The 15,111-nt window shown below is 36.6% G+C and overlaps 1 protein-coding gene and 1 pseudogene across 2 annotated transcripts in view; one reads left to right on the forward strand and one right to left on the reverse strand.

Moving 5' to 3' along the window:
- Window positions 1–15,111, forward strand: part of CNTN5 (contactin 5) — a 1,236,361-nt gene that overhangs the window by 829,595 nt on the left and 391,655 nt on the right. For both annotated transcript variants that reach the window (XM_058289033.2, XM_058289032.1), the window contains exon 7: window positions 11,107–11,202. In XM_058289033.2, the coding sequence (XP_058145016.1) occupies window positions 11,107–11,202 (96 nt within the window). The remainder of the gene's footprint in view (window positions 1–11,106; window positions 11,203–15,111) is intronic.
- Window positions 6,016–6,135, reverse strand: LOC111759324 (U6atac minor spliceosomal RNA; annotated as a pseudogene).

Raw genomic sequence — 15,111 nt, forward strand, 5'->3', positions numbered from 1 at the left:
AGGAGCCGACTTTTCAGTGTAGGTTAACTTCTGCTCTACTTCCCCAAATTTCACAGCACCATCTGGCGGCCAGGAGGTGTTATTTCAATTAGCCTTCTCTGTTGTGCACCAGAAGCCAAAATCACGTCTAATGACCTGCCGTTTCCCAAAAAGTGCAACCTTGGAATCATCCCTCTTTATTACCACCTACACGACAAAGACTGCAGCTGAGTCTGTGGGAATAGATGGATATAAAAAAGCTGTTTTCCTTTATATTACAAACAGTGTCTGCGTTTGCCAGATACTACGCTTTAAAATACAACCCATGATGATGATTTGAATAGAAAGTCTCCTAACGTGTAATTTAGAAGATAACTATGACATATTTTCACAACTGGAGTAGGGCAATATTCATTTCAGCATCATTTTTTTTAGGTTCCTTTTCCTTGGATTGGTCAGTATACAACCACAGAAAAATGTAGCTCTATAAATAACTGGCATACATTTTTATTCTAATAAACAATGCTGTATTCCTATTTCTGTTTATCACGTTGATTATCAAAATACACGTATGAAAGTATAAAATATTTCATTTGTTTACTCATTTTAGTAATAGGTATTAGGAATAGTCTTTCCAGATTATATAATTAAATGTTGAAAACAGACTGGAGTTAGAATCATATAGACTGAGAGTTAAAATCATGGAATGCTTAGCATTTTAGAGTTAGCCTAGTTCAGCCTGGAAAGCTGTCCTGCTTTAGGCTAAATCTGACCATGGAGAGTTTCCTTTGGCCAGCACAATGTTTCTTAAACGGATGTAATTGCATATGTGTGAGACATGCTCTCTTCAATTTACCTTAGATCCACTGCTGATTGCTATCTTATTCTTGCAACTCCACACTGAATTTCTCGAGAGGCCCAAATCCCTGATTTATCAGTGAAGAAGCAAACATGGGAAAATTAAACTTTTGCCACAAATTACATAGCTAATTAGTAAAAGAGTTACAATCAGAATTAATGTCTCCTGATGCCCATGTCAATGGTCTTTATCACATTAATAATAACAATGATAACAATAACTTTCTATTCATTGTGTCATGTGGTATATTAACTATGGCATGTACATTATTATATTTAAGTCTTGTAAAATTTGGTGAGATAGCGTTTTATCCTCATCGTTTTCCAGGTAAGGAAGCTGAGATGGAGACTGACACAGGTTACCTAAGTTTTTAAGCTCCACCGTTCTCCGAATGGCTGCCTCCTTCTTCTACTTAATGGGTGTCATATCTCCTCTTAATTTGTATAACTTTGTAGATGGTCCCCAAAGATTACAGTTTGAGAATCTTCCATTAAAAGTTGATATAACATCTCTCAAATTTTTAGGGGGAGGGGAGAGAAAAAATATATACAAAGATTTTACTTTGGGCCAGGTATATGGCTAGATTATTTTTATATACAAGATAATTTTTAAAAGTTATAACATATATCTAATTATGTTAGTTGGGAAGAAAAGCATAGTGACCCAGATAATATAGTGATACTAGAATTTGAACTCTAGGCCTTTTTTTGTTTCCTAACAACTTATTTTCCATGGCAATATTTTAAAATATAATGTAAATATTATCTACTTAGTTACTAAGTTAACATTTTTATATTTAAAATATTTCATGTAATTACAGTATTTGTATTAAAATTGTTTCAGGTAAACTCATTAGATATTTTTCTCTTTTTCAGAAATTTTGTCATTTTTTTTTATGATCATCTATAGATAGCAGTTTTCAGAATTTGGTCATATAAACTACTATATATGTGATTTACTTCTGGGGCTATATTCAGGTGTCATTTAAAAAAGTGTTCTAATTATTATACTTGCATCTGTAAACTTTAATATTTTCAGTATTATAACATTACATACAAAAAAAAGTCCATTTTTAAACATTGGCATATCACCCACCTTTCCTCTCAGCTAAACATTGAAATGATACACACATGACCGTATTAAAAAAATTTTAACTTGAGTGAAAATTCTGTGAAAGTAGAATTGAATGCCTATATGTTTCAGAGACCTAAGTTCAGTATTTACTATGAAGTTTGGATCTCACAGCAGTATAATTTGGAAAAGACATAACTGTGTAATATTTTATAAAATATGTCAACATTCCGAATTTTTTCAAAACTAGAATTCCCCAAATATACTTAAATACTAAAGATATATAGGCAATGGTTTTATTAGTTCATTTATTGATGGTTATTAATTGGATACCTCCCGAACTAGTCATTATTCTAAGCAGCGACAAAACAAAGCACATGTTTGAGATGATTGCATTCTAATGGGTTGCAGGATACAGTAAGTAAATTTTAGGAAACCGTTAGTAGGCAATTTGTCAAGTGGTGATAAGTATTATGAAGGAAAAGAAATCAGAATAGAGAGAATGGGAACTGGGATGATGCAAAGGAATCTACTTACTAAGGAAGTCCTCTCTGCCAAAGTGACATTCCAGTCAAGAACAGAAAAAATAGGAGGGATCCTTGCAAATACCTAAGATGGAGTATTCTAGGCAAAGAGCACAGTTAGGGTGAGGGTCTGGGGATATTTCAGTGAATAATGCAGACAAAACTCCCTACTGTCCTAGAGCTGACATTCCACTGGGGAAACAGGTAATAGGCAAGTAAATAACGGTTTGCTGGAAGAGAAGTGTCAAAGAGAGAATTCATTAGGGAAGGGGGTAGCAGGTGTATTAGATAGGATATCCATGGGCGATTTCCCCACGAAGGGACATTTAATAAAGACTTAAAGGAGGTTAAGTCAAAAGCAGTGATTGCATCTGGGGAAAGAGTGTTCTTTTGGGGAAAACAGCAATTGTGATGGCCCCGAGCAGAACATCTGGTAAATCTGATAAAAAGCAGAGAAGCATGTATGTTAGAAGAGAGTGAGAGAAGGAGCACATGGTAGATGATGACATCAAAGAGGCAGCAAAGGCTAGACATGCTAGGGCCTCTGGACCAATGTAAGCCTGACTCTTCCTCCAAGTGAGATGGAAGGTCCCTCAGGGCTTACGTTCTTGCTTCTAATGCTCACTGTGGCTCTTGTGCTGAGAATCAGCTGAAAGTGGCAAAGGAAGGATGGGGACCCTACTTGAGGGACTATCACAACAATCTAGGTGAGGCTGACCTGGTGAAACATAGATGTGGTTAGAAATTGTTGACTTCCAGATATACGATGAAACAGAATCAAGTGGGTTTGCTCATGAATAGTATGTGAGGTGTGAGAGAAACTAGGAATCATGACTTTTGAAAGTTTGGTCTTAACAACTGGAAGAATGGAATTATCATTTACCCTGGGGATTATATGGGAAGAGTAGGTGGGTGGGTAAAAATCAGAAGACCCACTAGGAATATGTTAACGTTGCAATGCCTTTTAGACATCCAGGTATTATGGAAATGCCAAGTAAACAGTTATATGTGTGAGTTTGTAGTTCAAGGAAGTTGTCCAGGCAGGAATATAATCTGTGAATTCCTCAGTGTTTAGATATTTTTAAATCCAAAGGCTAGAGAAAATAACCTTAGGAATGAGTGATGAGAAAAGACGTAAGTGCTAAACCTACAGTCCTACAGTATTTAGATATTGGGGAAACGAGGAGAAATATAAGGTAACACAAGTGAAGAGGATTGGTCAGTGAAGTAGGAGAAATCATTTTCAGAAGGAGGGAAAGGTCAACTGTCAAATATTGTTTAAAGGTCAAGTAGATGAGGACTGAGGAATCGATCAGTAATTTTGGCAACATGGCGTTCATTACTTACCTTCACAATAGCATTTTGGTGGAGTGCTAGACAACCTGATTTGAGAGGCTTATGAGAGAATGTGGTTATCAAAAATGAGGTGGTACCTAGAGGGAAAAATGGGGTCAAGAGATGATTTTTTTCTCTCCCTATTTTTTTTACCTTTGGTGATATACCAGTTTGTTTGGGTGCTCCTAATGATGCAGGAGAGACAGCTGGGTGTTTGCCTGGAACACAGACACTTCATTCACCATGAGATGGAGGTGGCATATGCAGGTCGGTCCATCGCCATTGTTGGGGAGTCACAGGTTGACTTCCTCAGGAAGCAGATTCTGAGGTGAGGTTTAGTGGAGATGATGGTTAGTAAGTCTTACCCTTGGCATCAACCCAGATGGAAGGGAGGGAAAAGAAGCAGGTGTGGCAGGGAGATAATTCAAGCTGTGATGCCGACCCAGCAATGCCTCATCTGAGCAGAGGAGGAGCTGGAAAGCTGGAAGGCCTGGCAGGGGTATCTGGAGTTGGGTAGGTGGTCAGATTGGCTGTGGGCTGCCCCAGGAAGGGGCACAGTCTTGGCGATGTGGCTCTTTAGCACAGGCATCCCTGAGGGGGCTGATGACCAAAGGCTGAATGTCAGTAGAACTTCCAAGAGTTGGGGCAGCAAGTCCCTCACTGAAGAGCAATCCAGGGTGTACAGCACAGTGTCCAACGTATGGGGAATGTGTAAATGCCGTCTTTTAGTTACTTCTATTTTCTCAATAAAGTAGGAGGAAAGAAGTGGGGGACAGAGATGGGAGGTGGTTTTGGGAGAGTAGATACGAAGTAATTGTTTAGGGATTGAGAGAGAATGGACTCCTAAGGTCTACCTGACGTCCGTGGTCATGAATTCAGAGTGAAGCCAGTCATTGGGTGGATGTCTTTCTCCATCCACATTCAGTTGCTCCAAAGCAGAGAAAATCAGATAGTTCCGTTTAACTAATGCTGAAGTTGTGCCAGGGGAATAAAAGGGAGAAAGAACGGGATAAGGAATTGTGGTTATAGGCAAGGAAGTAATTATTTAATGAAATGTTATAAAACATAAGCTAGCTGCAGAGGGTAGTTAGGCCTGAGAGCATGAGAGACAATGAAAAGATCTATCAGTTACAGGAATTGTTATACTAAGTGGTTGGTTTTACTAAGTGTCACCCTGCCCCTTCTCCATGAGTCTATAATATTCAAAATCTCTAGGCATGCTCTATTATATTTTCCTTGTCATTTCTTAGCTTTACAATTTCCTGAGTCTTTTATGAGTTAACATTGATCTAAGCTTGGAAAAAAATTGAATGTAGAAGGAAGTAAATGGGGATTATTTATTTAATTGCTTCTGTAATGGTTAGAAAGTTAGTCAGATGAGTAGAACCTCTGCCAAAGTCCAAAGTCTATCTTCACATTGGTCAAACACAATTAGATACAATTTTCACATTTGTGATATTTTACCATATGTTTATTTGCTATTGAAGTAGCTTTTTGTAAAACACATCAAGATACCAAAGAAAAGCCCTAAGATTTAAAAAAATTAGATAACTTGGACATGGGTAATTTATATTTTTATAAGAGCAATTACTATTCAAGGAAAAAAATGAACTAAGGAAAGTTTTATTACAGCTTGTAGAGTTATCACATTTCCAACAGTATCTTAATTCAGATCTTATGTTCCTATAATAAATGGAAGTGTACTTTTTGAGATACCTATAATTTGTTCAATTGATCCTCTCTAGGGAATAATTTATTAAATAATTAACATATTAAAAAGATACAACACATTCACAAATGACTTATATAAAATATTTGTTAAAGGAATTGAAGCCTTACATCATCTGGTATAATAGAAAAATGTTTAAAAACATAATTACAGTGATCAAAAACGTCATACACTAAGAGCGTCAAAATAGCTCTAGATTAAAAATATGCTCGTTGCAAAACTGAATTAGTGATCTACAAGGCCTAAATTCTACTGGCTGGAAATGTTTTTAATTTTGTTATTTAACTTAGTGATTGCTCATGTCTTCATCAATAAGTGGTAATATTACTCCTGCCCTATCTGATTACAGATTGATCAGTGGCTCACTAGTTCACACCAATAAAACATCAGAAAGCCTTCTTATGGCTCTTGTCAAGACACCAATTCAAGAATCAAAATTTTTTTTATTCCTATGATGGCATTAGAGCCTTTTAAAAAAACTTTTTATTTTGAAATAACTTCAGACTTACAGGAAAGTTGAAAAGCTGGGGTTAGATGCCACTAGGTATGTGCAGTGCCTTAACTGCAGGCGTGTTTGGAGGCCTGACGGCCTCTTCCCTGTCCAGGGCATGCTGACTTCCTCTCCTTTCAGACAACACAGAATCACATTTTTGTTTTAAGAACTATTACTATTAAGAATCTTGCTTGTTGTAGAGTGTCTTATGGCAACCTTTACACGCAAAAAAAAAAAAAATGGCTAAGTAGTGGAAAATGCTGTTAGTTCTCACAAAATAAATGTAAGAATTATTGTTTCCATCCACTAATTTTCTTGTCTATGACTTTCATCTATCAGAAACTGATTTTTAATAGGAGATCCTTATGAAGATTATTTCTGAATTCCTAAAACCAGTTCTGCCTAACTTCTAAATGTTGACTTGCTTTTATTCTAATATGCTTTTCAAACCTTAGAATCAACCACACTGAGTTTGATATGCCAACTTACTACTTATTATCTGGACGACCACAGCCAAGTTGTCTTGTTTGTTTTTCACTTAAGTTGAGTAACCTTTAAAACAGAGAAACTTACATCTAACTTTCAGCATTACTGTGAGTTTATTAATGCCTGTAAAATAACTTCCACAATGCCTGCCCAAGAGTAGGAATGCTAGTAGCTAGTATGCTTATTATTCAACCATTTCCTGTTATTTTCCTGTTTTGTTTGGTTTGGTTTTTAACATTTTAGAATATGAAAGATAGATTCTGGATAAATTCTGACCATTTTATATGATATGGTACTTGCATGAGTCACAGAAAAATCGAAAATTACCTGCATAATCCTGATAATAGCAAGAACAACGACAAAAACAAATGTTGGACAGCCTCAATATGCAATCACTTTTCAAGTTATGCAGCAAATTCGAAGTCAGTAGTGGAACACATGTCAGTCATTTTTACGGAAATCAGAGAGATTAAAACTGAGAGGCGCCTCAGAAAGAGCACCCAGTTCACTTCCCCAGTCGTACATATTATGACTCTGATACCCAAATATTAACAATGAAAATAAAACTCAAGTCTCTGACACTTATTGCAAAATATGATTTTGCCTTTTTAAATGGTTTTACTTCTTATAAAATTTCAAAATCCCAATTTTGTGAAAAGTTTCAGAATTCATAATGAATAATATTTCTAGTCACAGCATTTTTAGAATTATACAGAATTTATTGATAATGGCAGGGACATTAACAATCTAAAACTTAGTGGCACTAGGTACAGGATAATTGTGTTGCCAAGCCCAGTTCCAAAGGAGCCCTGTATTCCCATCTCTTTCTCCCAGCCTGACTTCCAGCTCGCATAAGCCTCAGATTGCTGCTTGTTCAGAACGTAGTTAAGCCTGGGGTTTAAACCTAAGAGGCAGGTAGACCACAGTGCTTTGCTCTTTTTTTTTAAGACTTATTTTATTTCTCACCATTTTATTTATTTAATTCTCTGGTCTCTTTCCCGTTGTGTGTGCTTGCTGTCTGCTCTCTGTGTCTGTTCGTTGTCTGCTCATCTTACTTTAAGGAGGCACCAGGAACCGAACCGGGGACCAAACCAGGACCTCCCATGTGGTAGGCAAGCACCCAAGTGCCTGAGCCACGTCTGCTTCCCAGCACTTCACTCCTAGTAGTAGAACATTTATATTCCAACCTGAACCCTTTTTTCTCACTCAGCCCAAATAACTAAACCAAGGGTCACAGGATCAGTGTCCAGAACTCCTGCTACAGCTTCCTGCCTTCCATTTTCTTGCACCATCTTTCTCCTCAACACTCTAAATAATTCTCCTTTCTAGAGAATGTTTTTTCCAGATGTGCGTGTTTGTGTGGTTCATAGTACACCTGTTTTAAGATGAGTCACACAGAGCACCTCCTTTCCATTCATTTGCAAGCTTGTTCGACCCACTGGCCCGCCCAGCATTCTCTTTGTGAAGTCTCCCAGGAGAAACCCATCTTAGGTTGTAATGTTGGGTGGGACTGTGCTTCCCCTGGGTCACTGGCACATGTTTATCTTCCAGTGGCATGAAGTATCATGATGGTGGTGTCTCCACCTTTCTTTCAGCCACTGTTGCACTTCAAGTGGAATTCCAATCATTTAAAAAGTGATGCTTACCTTACTCCATGGGGATCGTATCTGACCTGTTTTTCCTTCATTTGGAAACCCTCATTCATTTCATGGGTTTATTGATTTACCTATATATATTTAAGCTGCCTCAGTTCCTCTGTGGAAGGGATGGTGGGAAGGAAGGAGAGAGGGTGGGCCTGAGTGAGCCCAGGTACCTCCTGATTAATGATCACAAACTTTCTCCTCCAGTCTATTACTGGCCGATTTGACCATGTGCTTTGTAGTGAGTTCTGAAAGAGGTTTGTATCATTTTATAATTTGCGTCTGAATTTGGGGTCCATGTATTAAAATTTTAATTTCTACTCATTTTTCCACTTAGTGGTCAAAAAAAGAATATATGAACACCTATTTTTTACCTTGAGTGAATTGCTATAATATAATCAAAGACTCCATCCATAAATGTTCATTCTATTACTTTCCACTTCTCTACTTGATATATAGAATTTATAATCTATTAAAATAAGTATGAAAACTGCATGCACATCCCCTGAAAGTTTTTAAGTTCCCTAAGAACCTACGAAGAAACTCACAGCTTTCTATTCACAATGAGCTACACACAACTATCTGAATTTTCACTCAGACTTCTCTAACTTCCATTCCCACCCCAGCCAAGAATATTTTCACATAAATCATCCTGCCTTAGATCAACCTGAAACTTGCCTGGAACAAGTCCATTTTTACATTATATATAAAAATGTTTCACTTAGTTTTTTCTAGGAGGAATGAATTTAATGGAAAAAGTATAGTCTACCTAAAAATGCTGACTTCTTCCTAGTATTTTTCTCTACTTTATGAAAGGAAAAAAATAAAAATACATCCACAATTGGAAAAAATCCATTTAACATCTCACTGCTGGTACTATAGTTGTCTAGAAAATAATGACATAGAAACAATTCCATCAGCAAATGTTGAATTGCACTTGTATTAACAGCTGATACAAAATAAAACAATTATAGTTGAGTGTTATCTTCTGGGTCACCATGTTCTTAAAGCAAAATACAGATCCTAATTATTCTATGATTATCCCTTCTTTTTTGTATCTAATTCCTAGGCCATAACTGTATTTCCATTTCTCAGAAATTGGCATTACAAAAATAAAAATATAAAATGAAACAAAAAAAAGAAACAGTAATTGGCATTTATTGAGGACTATTTTTCTCTTCAGATAGTCTTTTAAATACAGCAAGTTAACTTGAAATGTCATAATATAGTCTTGTAATAAGTGTGTTGGAAGCTACATATATACTTTTTAGAAAGCACTTAAGAAATTCCTTTAAAATAAATTGATATCCAACTAGCCTCCCAAAATATATAAATCCAATGAGGATGAAAAGAGGAAAGTAAAACTGTAAAATTTCAAGATATTACAACCCCACCGTAAACCCCTGACTCACTAGATGGTTCCCATATTTTCTTTCTAGGAGTAGTGTTAAAGGAAATCAAATTAGAAATCTTGCCATGCTTTGTTTTTATTCTGAGATCATTTGTTGGAAAAAAAGACAGCTTCTATACCTAAGAATCATTGCATATGATTTTTAAGCCATGAATCACATGTATTTTAGTATGAATGAACTTAATTTTTACTAAAGAAGTTAGTGTGCATTTTTTAAAAATAAGAGCCCAGAAAAAGTAGAATTATGACTTTTAAAAAAAGTCTATACCAGCCTCACTTAGTAAATGCAATATTTAAGTAATACATGATATCTTTACCTTTTGTCTTGCCTTTTGATGAGAGCTAAGTTATTTATAATGAAAAATAGAATTATGTATAAAATCCTACCTCTATGAATACTTGTTTGCCATCACACCTTCACTTTATTAGTCATTCGTGATTTTGAATGTATCTAAGAAGAGTTGATCGTAAATTCTGCAACTAAGTAAAGTGTTCCCCATCTCTTTATAAAGTATGGTGTAGGATCCCTTTTAGGGTATTAAAGACCAGTGATTTAGCACCTAAATATCCGTTTGGTATCTTTCTTGACTGTTTAATACTTTGTCAGACTAATAAGCATTTAATTTCAGTGTCTACCTTTTATAGCCATGAAACATACCATTCTAGCAAGAAATATAGATTTTTTTAAAAAAAGTGTTTTATTACAATTGGTGAATAATGGAAGAAATGGCTGAATATTTTCAAAAAGTGTTTTCACAACAGAAACATGATTGTTATAGGCATAAAACTCTGGGACAATGTTTATTGATACTGAATTCCTACCATCTGTAAGAAACTCTTCTTCAGGGAAAGGGGCATATGTAATCCTGATATATGAAGAGATTAAGAAACAGAAGTAGAAAAAATAAAGTCCATCTTTCTTTTATTGCCCATTATTTTAGGGGAGCCTTTTCCAATTGTGCAATATGACATAGTTAAGAGAAGGCAATTGAGCACAGATAAGTGAGTCTTCTGAGGGCAGTAAAGCTCCCAAAATAGTCAAAATGGATGAGTATAATTAATTCAAACATTCCATTCTAGGGGTCCATAAAATGATCTTGCACTCACATTTATAGAAAAACAAAACAAAACATTTTATATCCTCTTTATATTTTGTCTGAGCACACGAATCTCTCTCTAATTTGGCAAATTCATGCTCGGTTTTTCAACACCTTTCCTAGCAATGACATATCCACCTCTGTGTCTCTTCCAAACTATGCACCAATAGGCTTCACTGGTGGTAGAAAAATCAAAATACAGGAAAGAGTATAAAGAAATAAAAATATCTAGCCCATACGTTATGACTTGCGTTGCCTAATTTGTCTATGCTGGCAACCTGTATGCAACATAAATAGGAATAAAATAGTGTGCCTCTAATCCAAAAGTCACGGTATTTAAAATTGGATGGCCTATCATTTTAAGGCCTTCCTGTCGCTGCTGAAGCAAAAGAAATCTTAAGATAATGAGAGTACAAGTCACAGTAATAGTTACTCGTTAAACTCACTTTTGCTTGCCTCTGAATGCTGTGTTATGTTGACAGATCTGGGAAATTTTAGTGGCCGGACAAGAAGTGCAGTGTCGGTGAGGGAAGGCCAGGGGGTTGTCCTGCTGTGCTCGCCTCCGCCGCATTCACCAGGTACGGTAGGCTCCCGTTCTCTCTCCCTGCTGCTCTCTTACTCTGTGCACGCGCTTCTAGACAGTGCTTGGCTGGACAACCGGCCGGTGAAATGTGCATGGCTTTCTTGACAGGTATCAGATGCCAGGTGAGGAGCTAACGATCATAAATGCCACTGGGCAGGGACTGAGCTCCTGCGATAACATTGTTTGATGGCTGTTCTAACTGTTGACTGTCACGGGTATATCCCTGCTTGTCACCAGTGAGGAATATATTACCTAGAGCACAAGGAAAGTGATAAGCTGAGAGAGGCAGAAACTTCAAAACTGTTTGGAGTGTCAGAGTTGAGTTAACGGAATACCAATGTGCATCGTGTTTCTAAAGATAAGCTGAAACTTGGATGTGTTGATTACCCTACCTGAACAAAAACTGCTAAGAAATTCTTGTTTTTATTTTATTGTTTCAGAACAGAACTGTAATTTACTATTTTGTTTTGTTTGGCTACTCAAGCTGTCACTTGTAAACTTCATGGTGATAGATAAGTACGTCATGGGATTTGAGGAAACAGTATAAGTAGACTGTGCTAAGGTTAAGTATATGCCCTTTAGCTAACTCAGAGCTAAATACAGTCATGTTGGTTGAATTTTATAATTTGAAATGAGTACCTCTTTGTACCTCAGTTTAGTTTTCTTCTATTATTATTTATAATTCGAGTGACCAGAATCTACTGAAGAGAAAAAGCGAGAAACAGAGAATATTGATTGTGCCAAATGTCCATTTCTATCTGAGAAGTAGCAAAGACACTGGACTAAACAATTGCTAACAGAACTTAAGGTTATGGTAGTTCAACCAATTTTTCACCTTTAATTGCTATGAAAGCCGTTTTTGTTTCTAGGCTATATTATCAATGATGTATTAAGGCCCAATTTGCTTCTACTATCATAAATAACAAAAGAACTTAAATCAATTTTCTCAAAGTCTTTCCCCTTTCGATCTGAGCGTCCTTCAAATTTTTCTTTGAGTTGAAGGAAAAGCAATCTTTCTTTCAACAGCGAGAGTTTTGAACACATTTTGCTTTGAGACCCAGATAATAATCACTAACAAAAATAATTTTGGGGAGCAGATGTGGCTCAAGTGATTGAGCACCTGCTTCCTACAAAGAAGGTCCTGGGTTTGGTTCCCAGTGCCTCCTTAAAAAAAAAGCAAACAAATGAAAAAACCAACTCGTGGGAACAGGTGGCTCAGTGACTGAGTGCCGGCTACCCACACACAAAGTACCAGTCCTGCTACCTCACAAAAAAAATCATTTCTGCATTGTACCCACCCATTTCTGGTCTGTCGATTCTGTCACTCCAGTCCTTCTGTGAGTAGTGCACTGAGTTGACAATAGAGATGGCTATCCTTACCTGTATGTGATTCCAGATTTAGAGTTCTTCAAGGCAGAGGTGTTTTATCTCATTATGGATGAAACAAAAATTTTTATTACATTTAGGAAGAGACTATAGCAGTAATATAAGTGTGTCTGATGTTGCGTTTTGAGACTGATTTAGTCTGAAGAGCAAGAATAGGTGAGTAATAACTGTTAGAGATAAAAAAAGGAAGAGCAGAGGGAGGAACAAGCAACCCTCTTAATAGAGGAGAAAGAGTTAATCACCAGACAGAAAGGAGCTAAAAAGGAAAAAATTTTCCAAAGTATAATCTATATTTGAAGGCTGTTGGAAAATCTGTGAAAAAGTGAAATGGAAGAGACTACAGAAAGTAAAACTCCAAGATTACACATAGATAAATCATCCAATGACAGGGAAAACTGTATAGAGAAAATTTCTGGTGGGAAAAATAGCATAATGAATTGTATATGTGATAAAATACACAAGCGATAAGACTGTGTATTAGTAATTAATATAAGTGATTAATAATACGATCCCTGCTTGAGATCAGTATAAGCACAGCAAGGTGACTGCTCTTGTATATTTATGTCATAAAAAATATTACACTGCTTATATAATTTAAGATTGTAGGAGATGTTGTGCTTTACTAGGCACTCATTTCATAGCCGATATTAAATGATCCATTCACATGTCTGTATTAACATTTTTAGGAAATCCCATGGCCCAAAATAGAGAAGTAACTCAGCCTCCTCCTCTGGGCAACCAAAACCTGTCTTAAAGTTTTTCGTTGAACATTCCTTTTATATTCTTACTGCATAAGAAATCTGTATATCCCCTGAGGACTTGGCTTTCTCTGCACCCCGTCAAGTTATAACTGTTTATTCTACCAAATCCCGTGTGCTATTGAGACATTGAAATAGATACTCTTCTTGTCCATTCTTCCCCCTTCCTCCTTAAAAACCCATGGTTTTGAATTTCAAGTCATTAAACATTTATTACCCTCTACTTCTCCTTGTAGTCACCAACACACTCTGAGCTCATTCCCCTCTGTTTCTTGAAGATTTTTCCTTCAGGGTCATTTTCTTCTATACTACTCAAGTCTTAATATTTAATGATGCCAGTGGATGATCCTTTCAACACCCTGTCCTCCTCATTCCTTTGGTTTTTCCTTTTCAATGGTCTTGTTTTACAACCATTCTTGGCCACTTATCTGTTCTTAGAAACAGTTATAATCCCTCAGTAATTGCACTTATGAGCATCTTCTTCTTTGACTAGCACCTCCAGTGTTCTGCTCACCACCCCCAGGGCCCTGATTCCAGCAGTCCTTTAACTTTGTCGAAATCTACTGTTAATCCTACGCAGTGTTCATTCTAATTCACCTCCTGTGATTTCCACTTCTCACTTTCAATTACTATCATTTTCTTGCATACCATCTCAATTTCTTTATCCCTGTTTTACTTGACCTTTATAACTTGACGCTTGATATTGGTTAAATCGAACTCCCAGGCTACTCCATCTGTGAACCTATTTAGCTTGATATGGTATAGACGATAGAGTTACATTCCTCTATAGGAGACATTCTCCACTTGGCTTGCAGGATTCCATGCTCTCCTACCTTTCCTCCCTCCTGACTTCGTAATGTCCTTCTTAATCTCCTTTGAAGATTTTGCCCCATTTTCTCAAACTCATGATGTTGCAGTCCCCCCAAGGTTCCATCCTGTAACTTTGTTTCTTGATATGCCCCCACTCATTTAGATTTTTCCTTATAGTAAGTCTTTAAATAATGCAGTCTACCACACTTTTGTCTACACCCAGGACTCTGACTTGTGTATCCAACTGCCTACTTGACATTTCCATTTATATGATTAATAGCACCTCAAGCTTAACCTTGTCTAAAATTGAATTCCTGGTTATATCTTACCCAAACCTGCTCCACCTGCCATCTTTTCCAGCTCAGGCAGTGTACATTTCATCCTTCACAAGCCATCAGACTTTAGCTTCTTTTGTCTTTGTCTCAACTCACTTGCAAACATTCAGCACTTCACTTGGCCCTATCTCCAAACTTTATCCAGAATCTGACCACTTCTCAACCCCTCCACTGCTATTTCTCTAGAACAAACAAACATCAACTCTGACATGGATTATTGCAGTAGCCCCTTAACTGAACTTCCTCATTCTGCCTTTATCCTCTTTTGACTGTTCTCAATATAGCAGCCAGAATGATTCTTTAAATCAAGTTGTAACCCATATTCATGATACATATTTGAGTCACTGAGTAGCACATTGAAATATTGCTAGTTTAAATTGTAGCCGCTACTATGATTCAATGGTAGCTGTATGAAATGGTAAACAGTTTATACATCATAGAAGATTAGATAATACTCACAAATAGCCAAAGATCCATTTTCTCATTATCTCAAATGGGTGTAAAATGCACAATTTTCTGTGGGGAAAAAAGCAAAAGCTAGGTTTGACTTATTTGCTAAACTTCCCTGTTTATTTTTCAAGAGATCAATATTATCTCTAACATATGTGAATGAAA

This window comes from Dasypus novemcinctus, chromosome 27, assembly GCF_030445035.2.
Source record: "Dasypus novemcinctus isolate mDasNov1 chromosome 27, mDasNov1.1.hap2, whole genome shotgun sequence".
Lineage (NCBI taxonomy): Eukaryota > Metazoa > Chordata > Mammalia > Cingulata > Dasypodidae > Dasypus > Dasypus novemcinctus.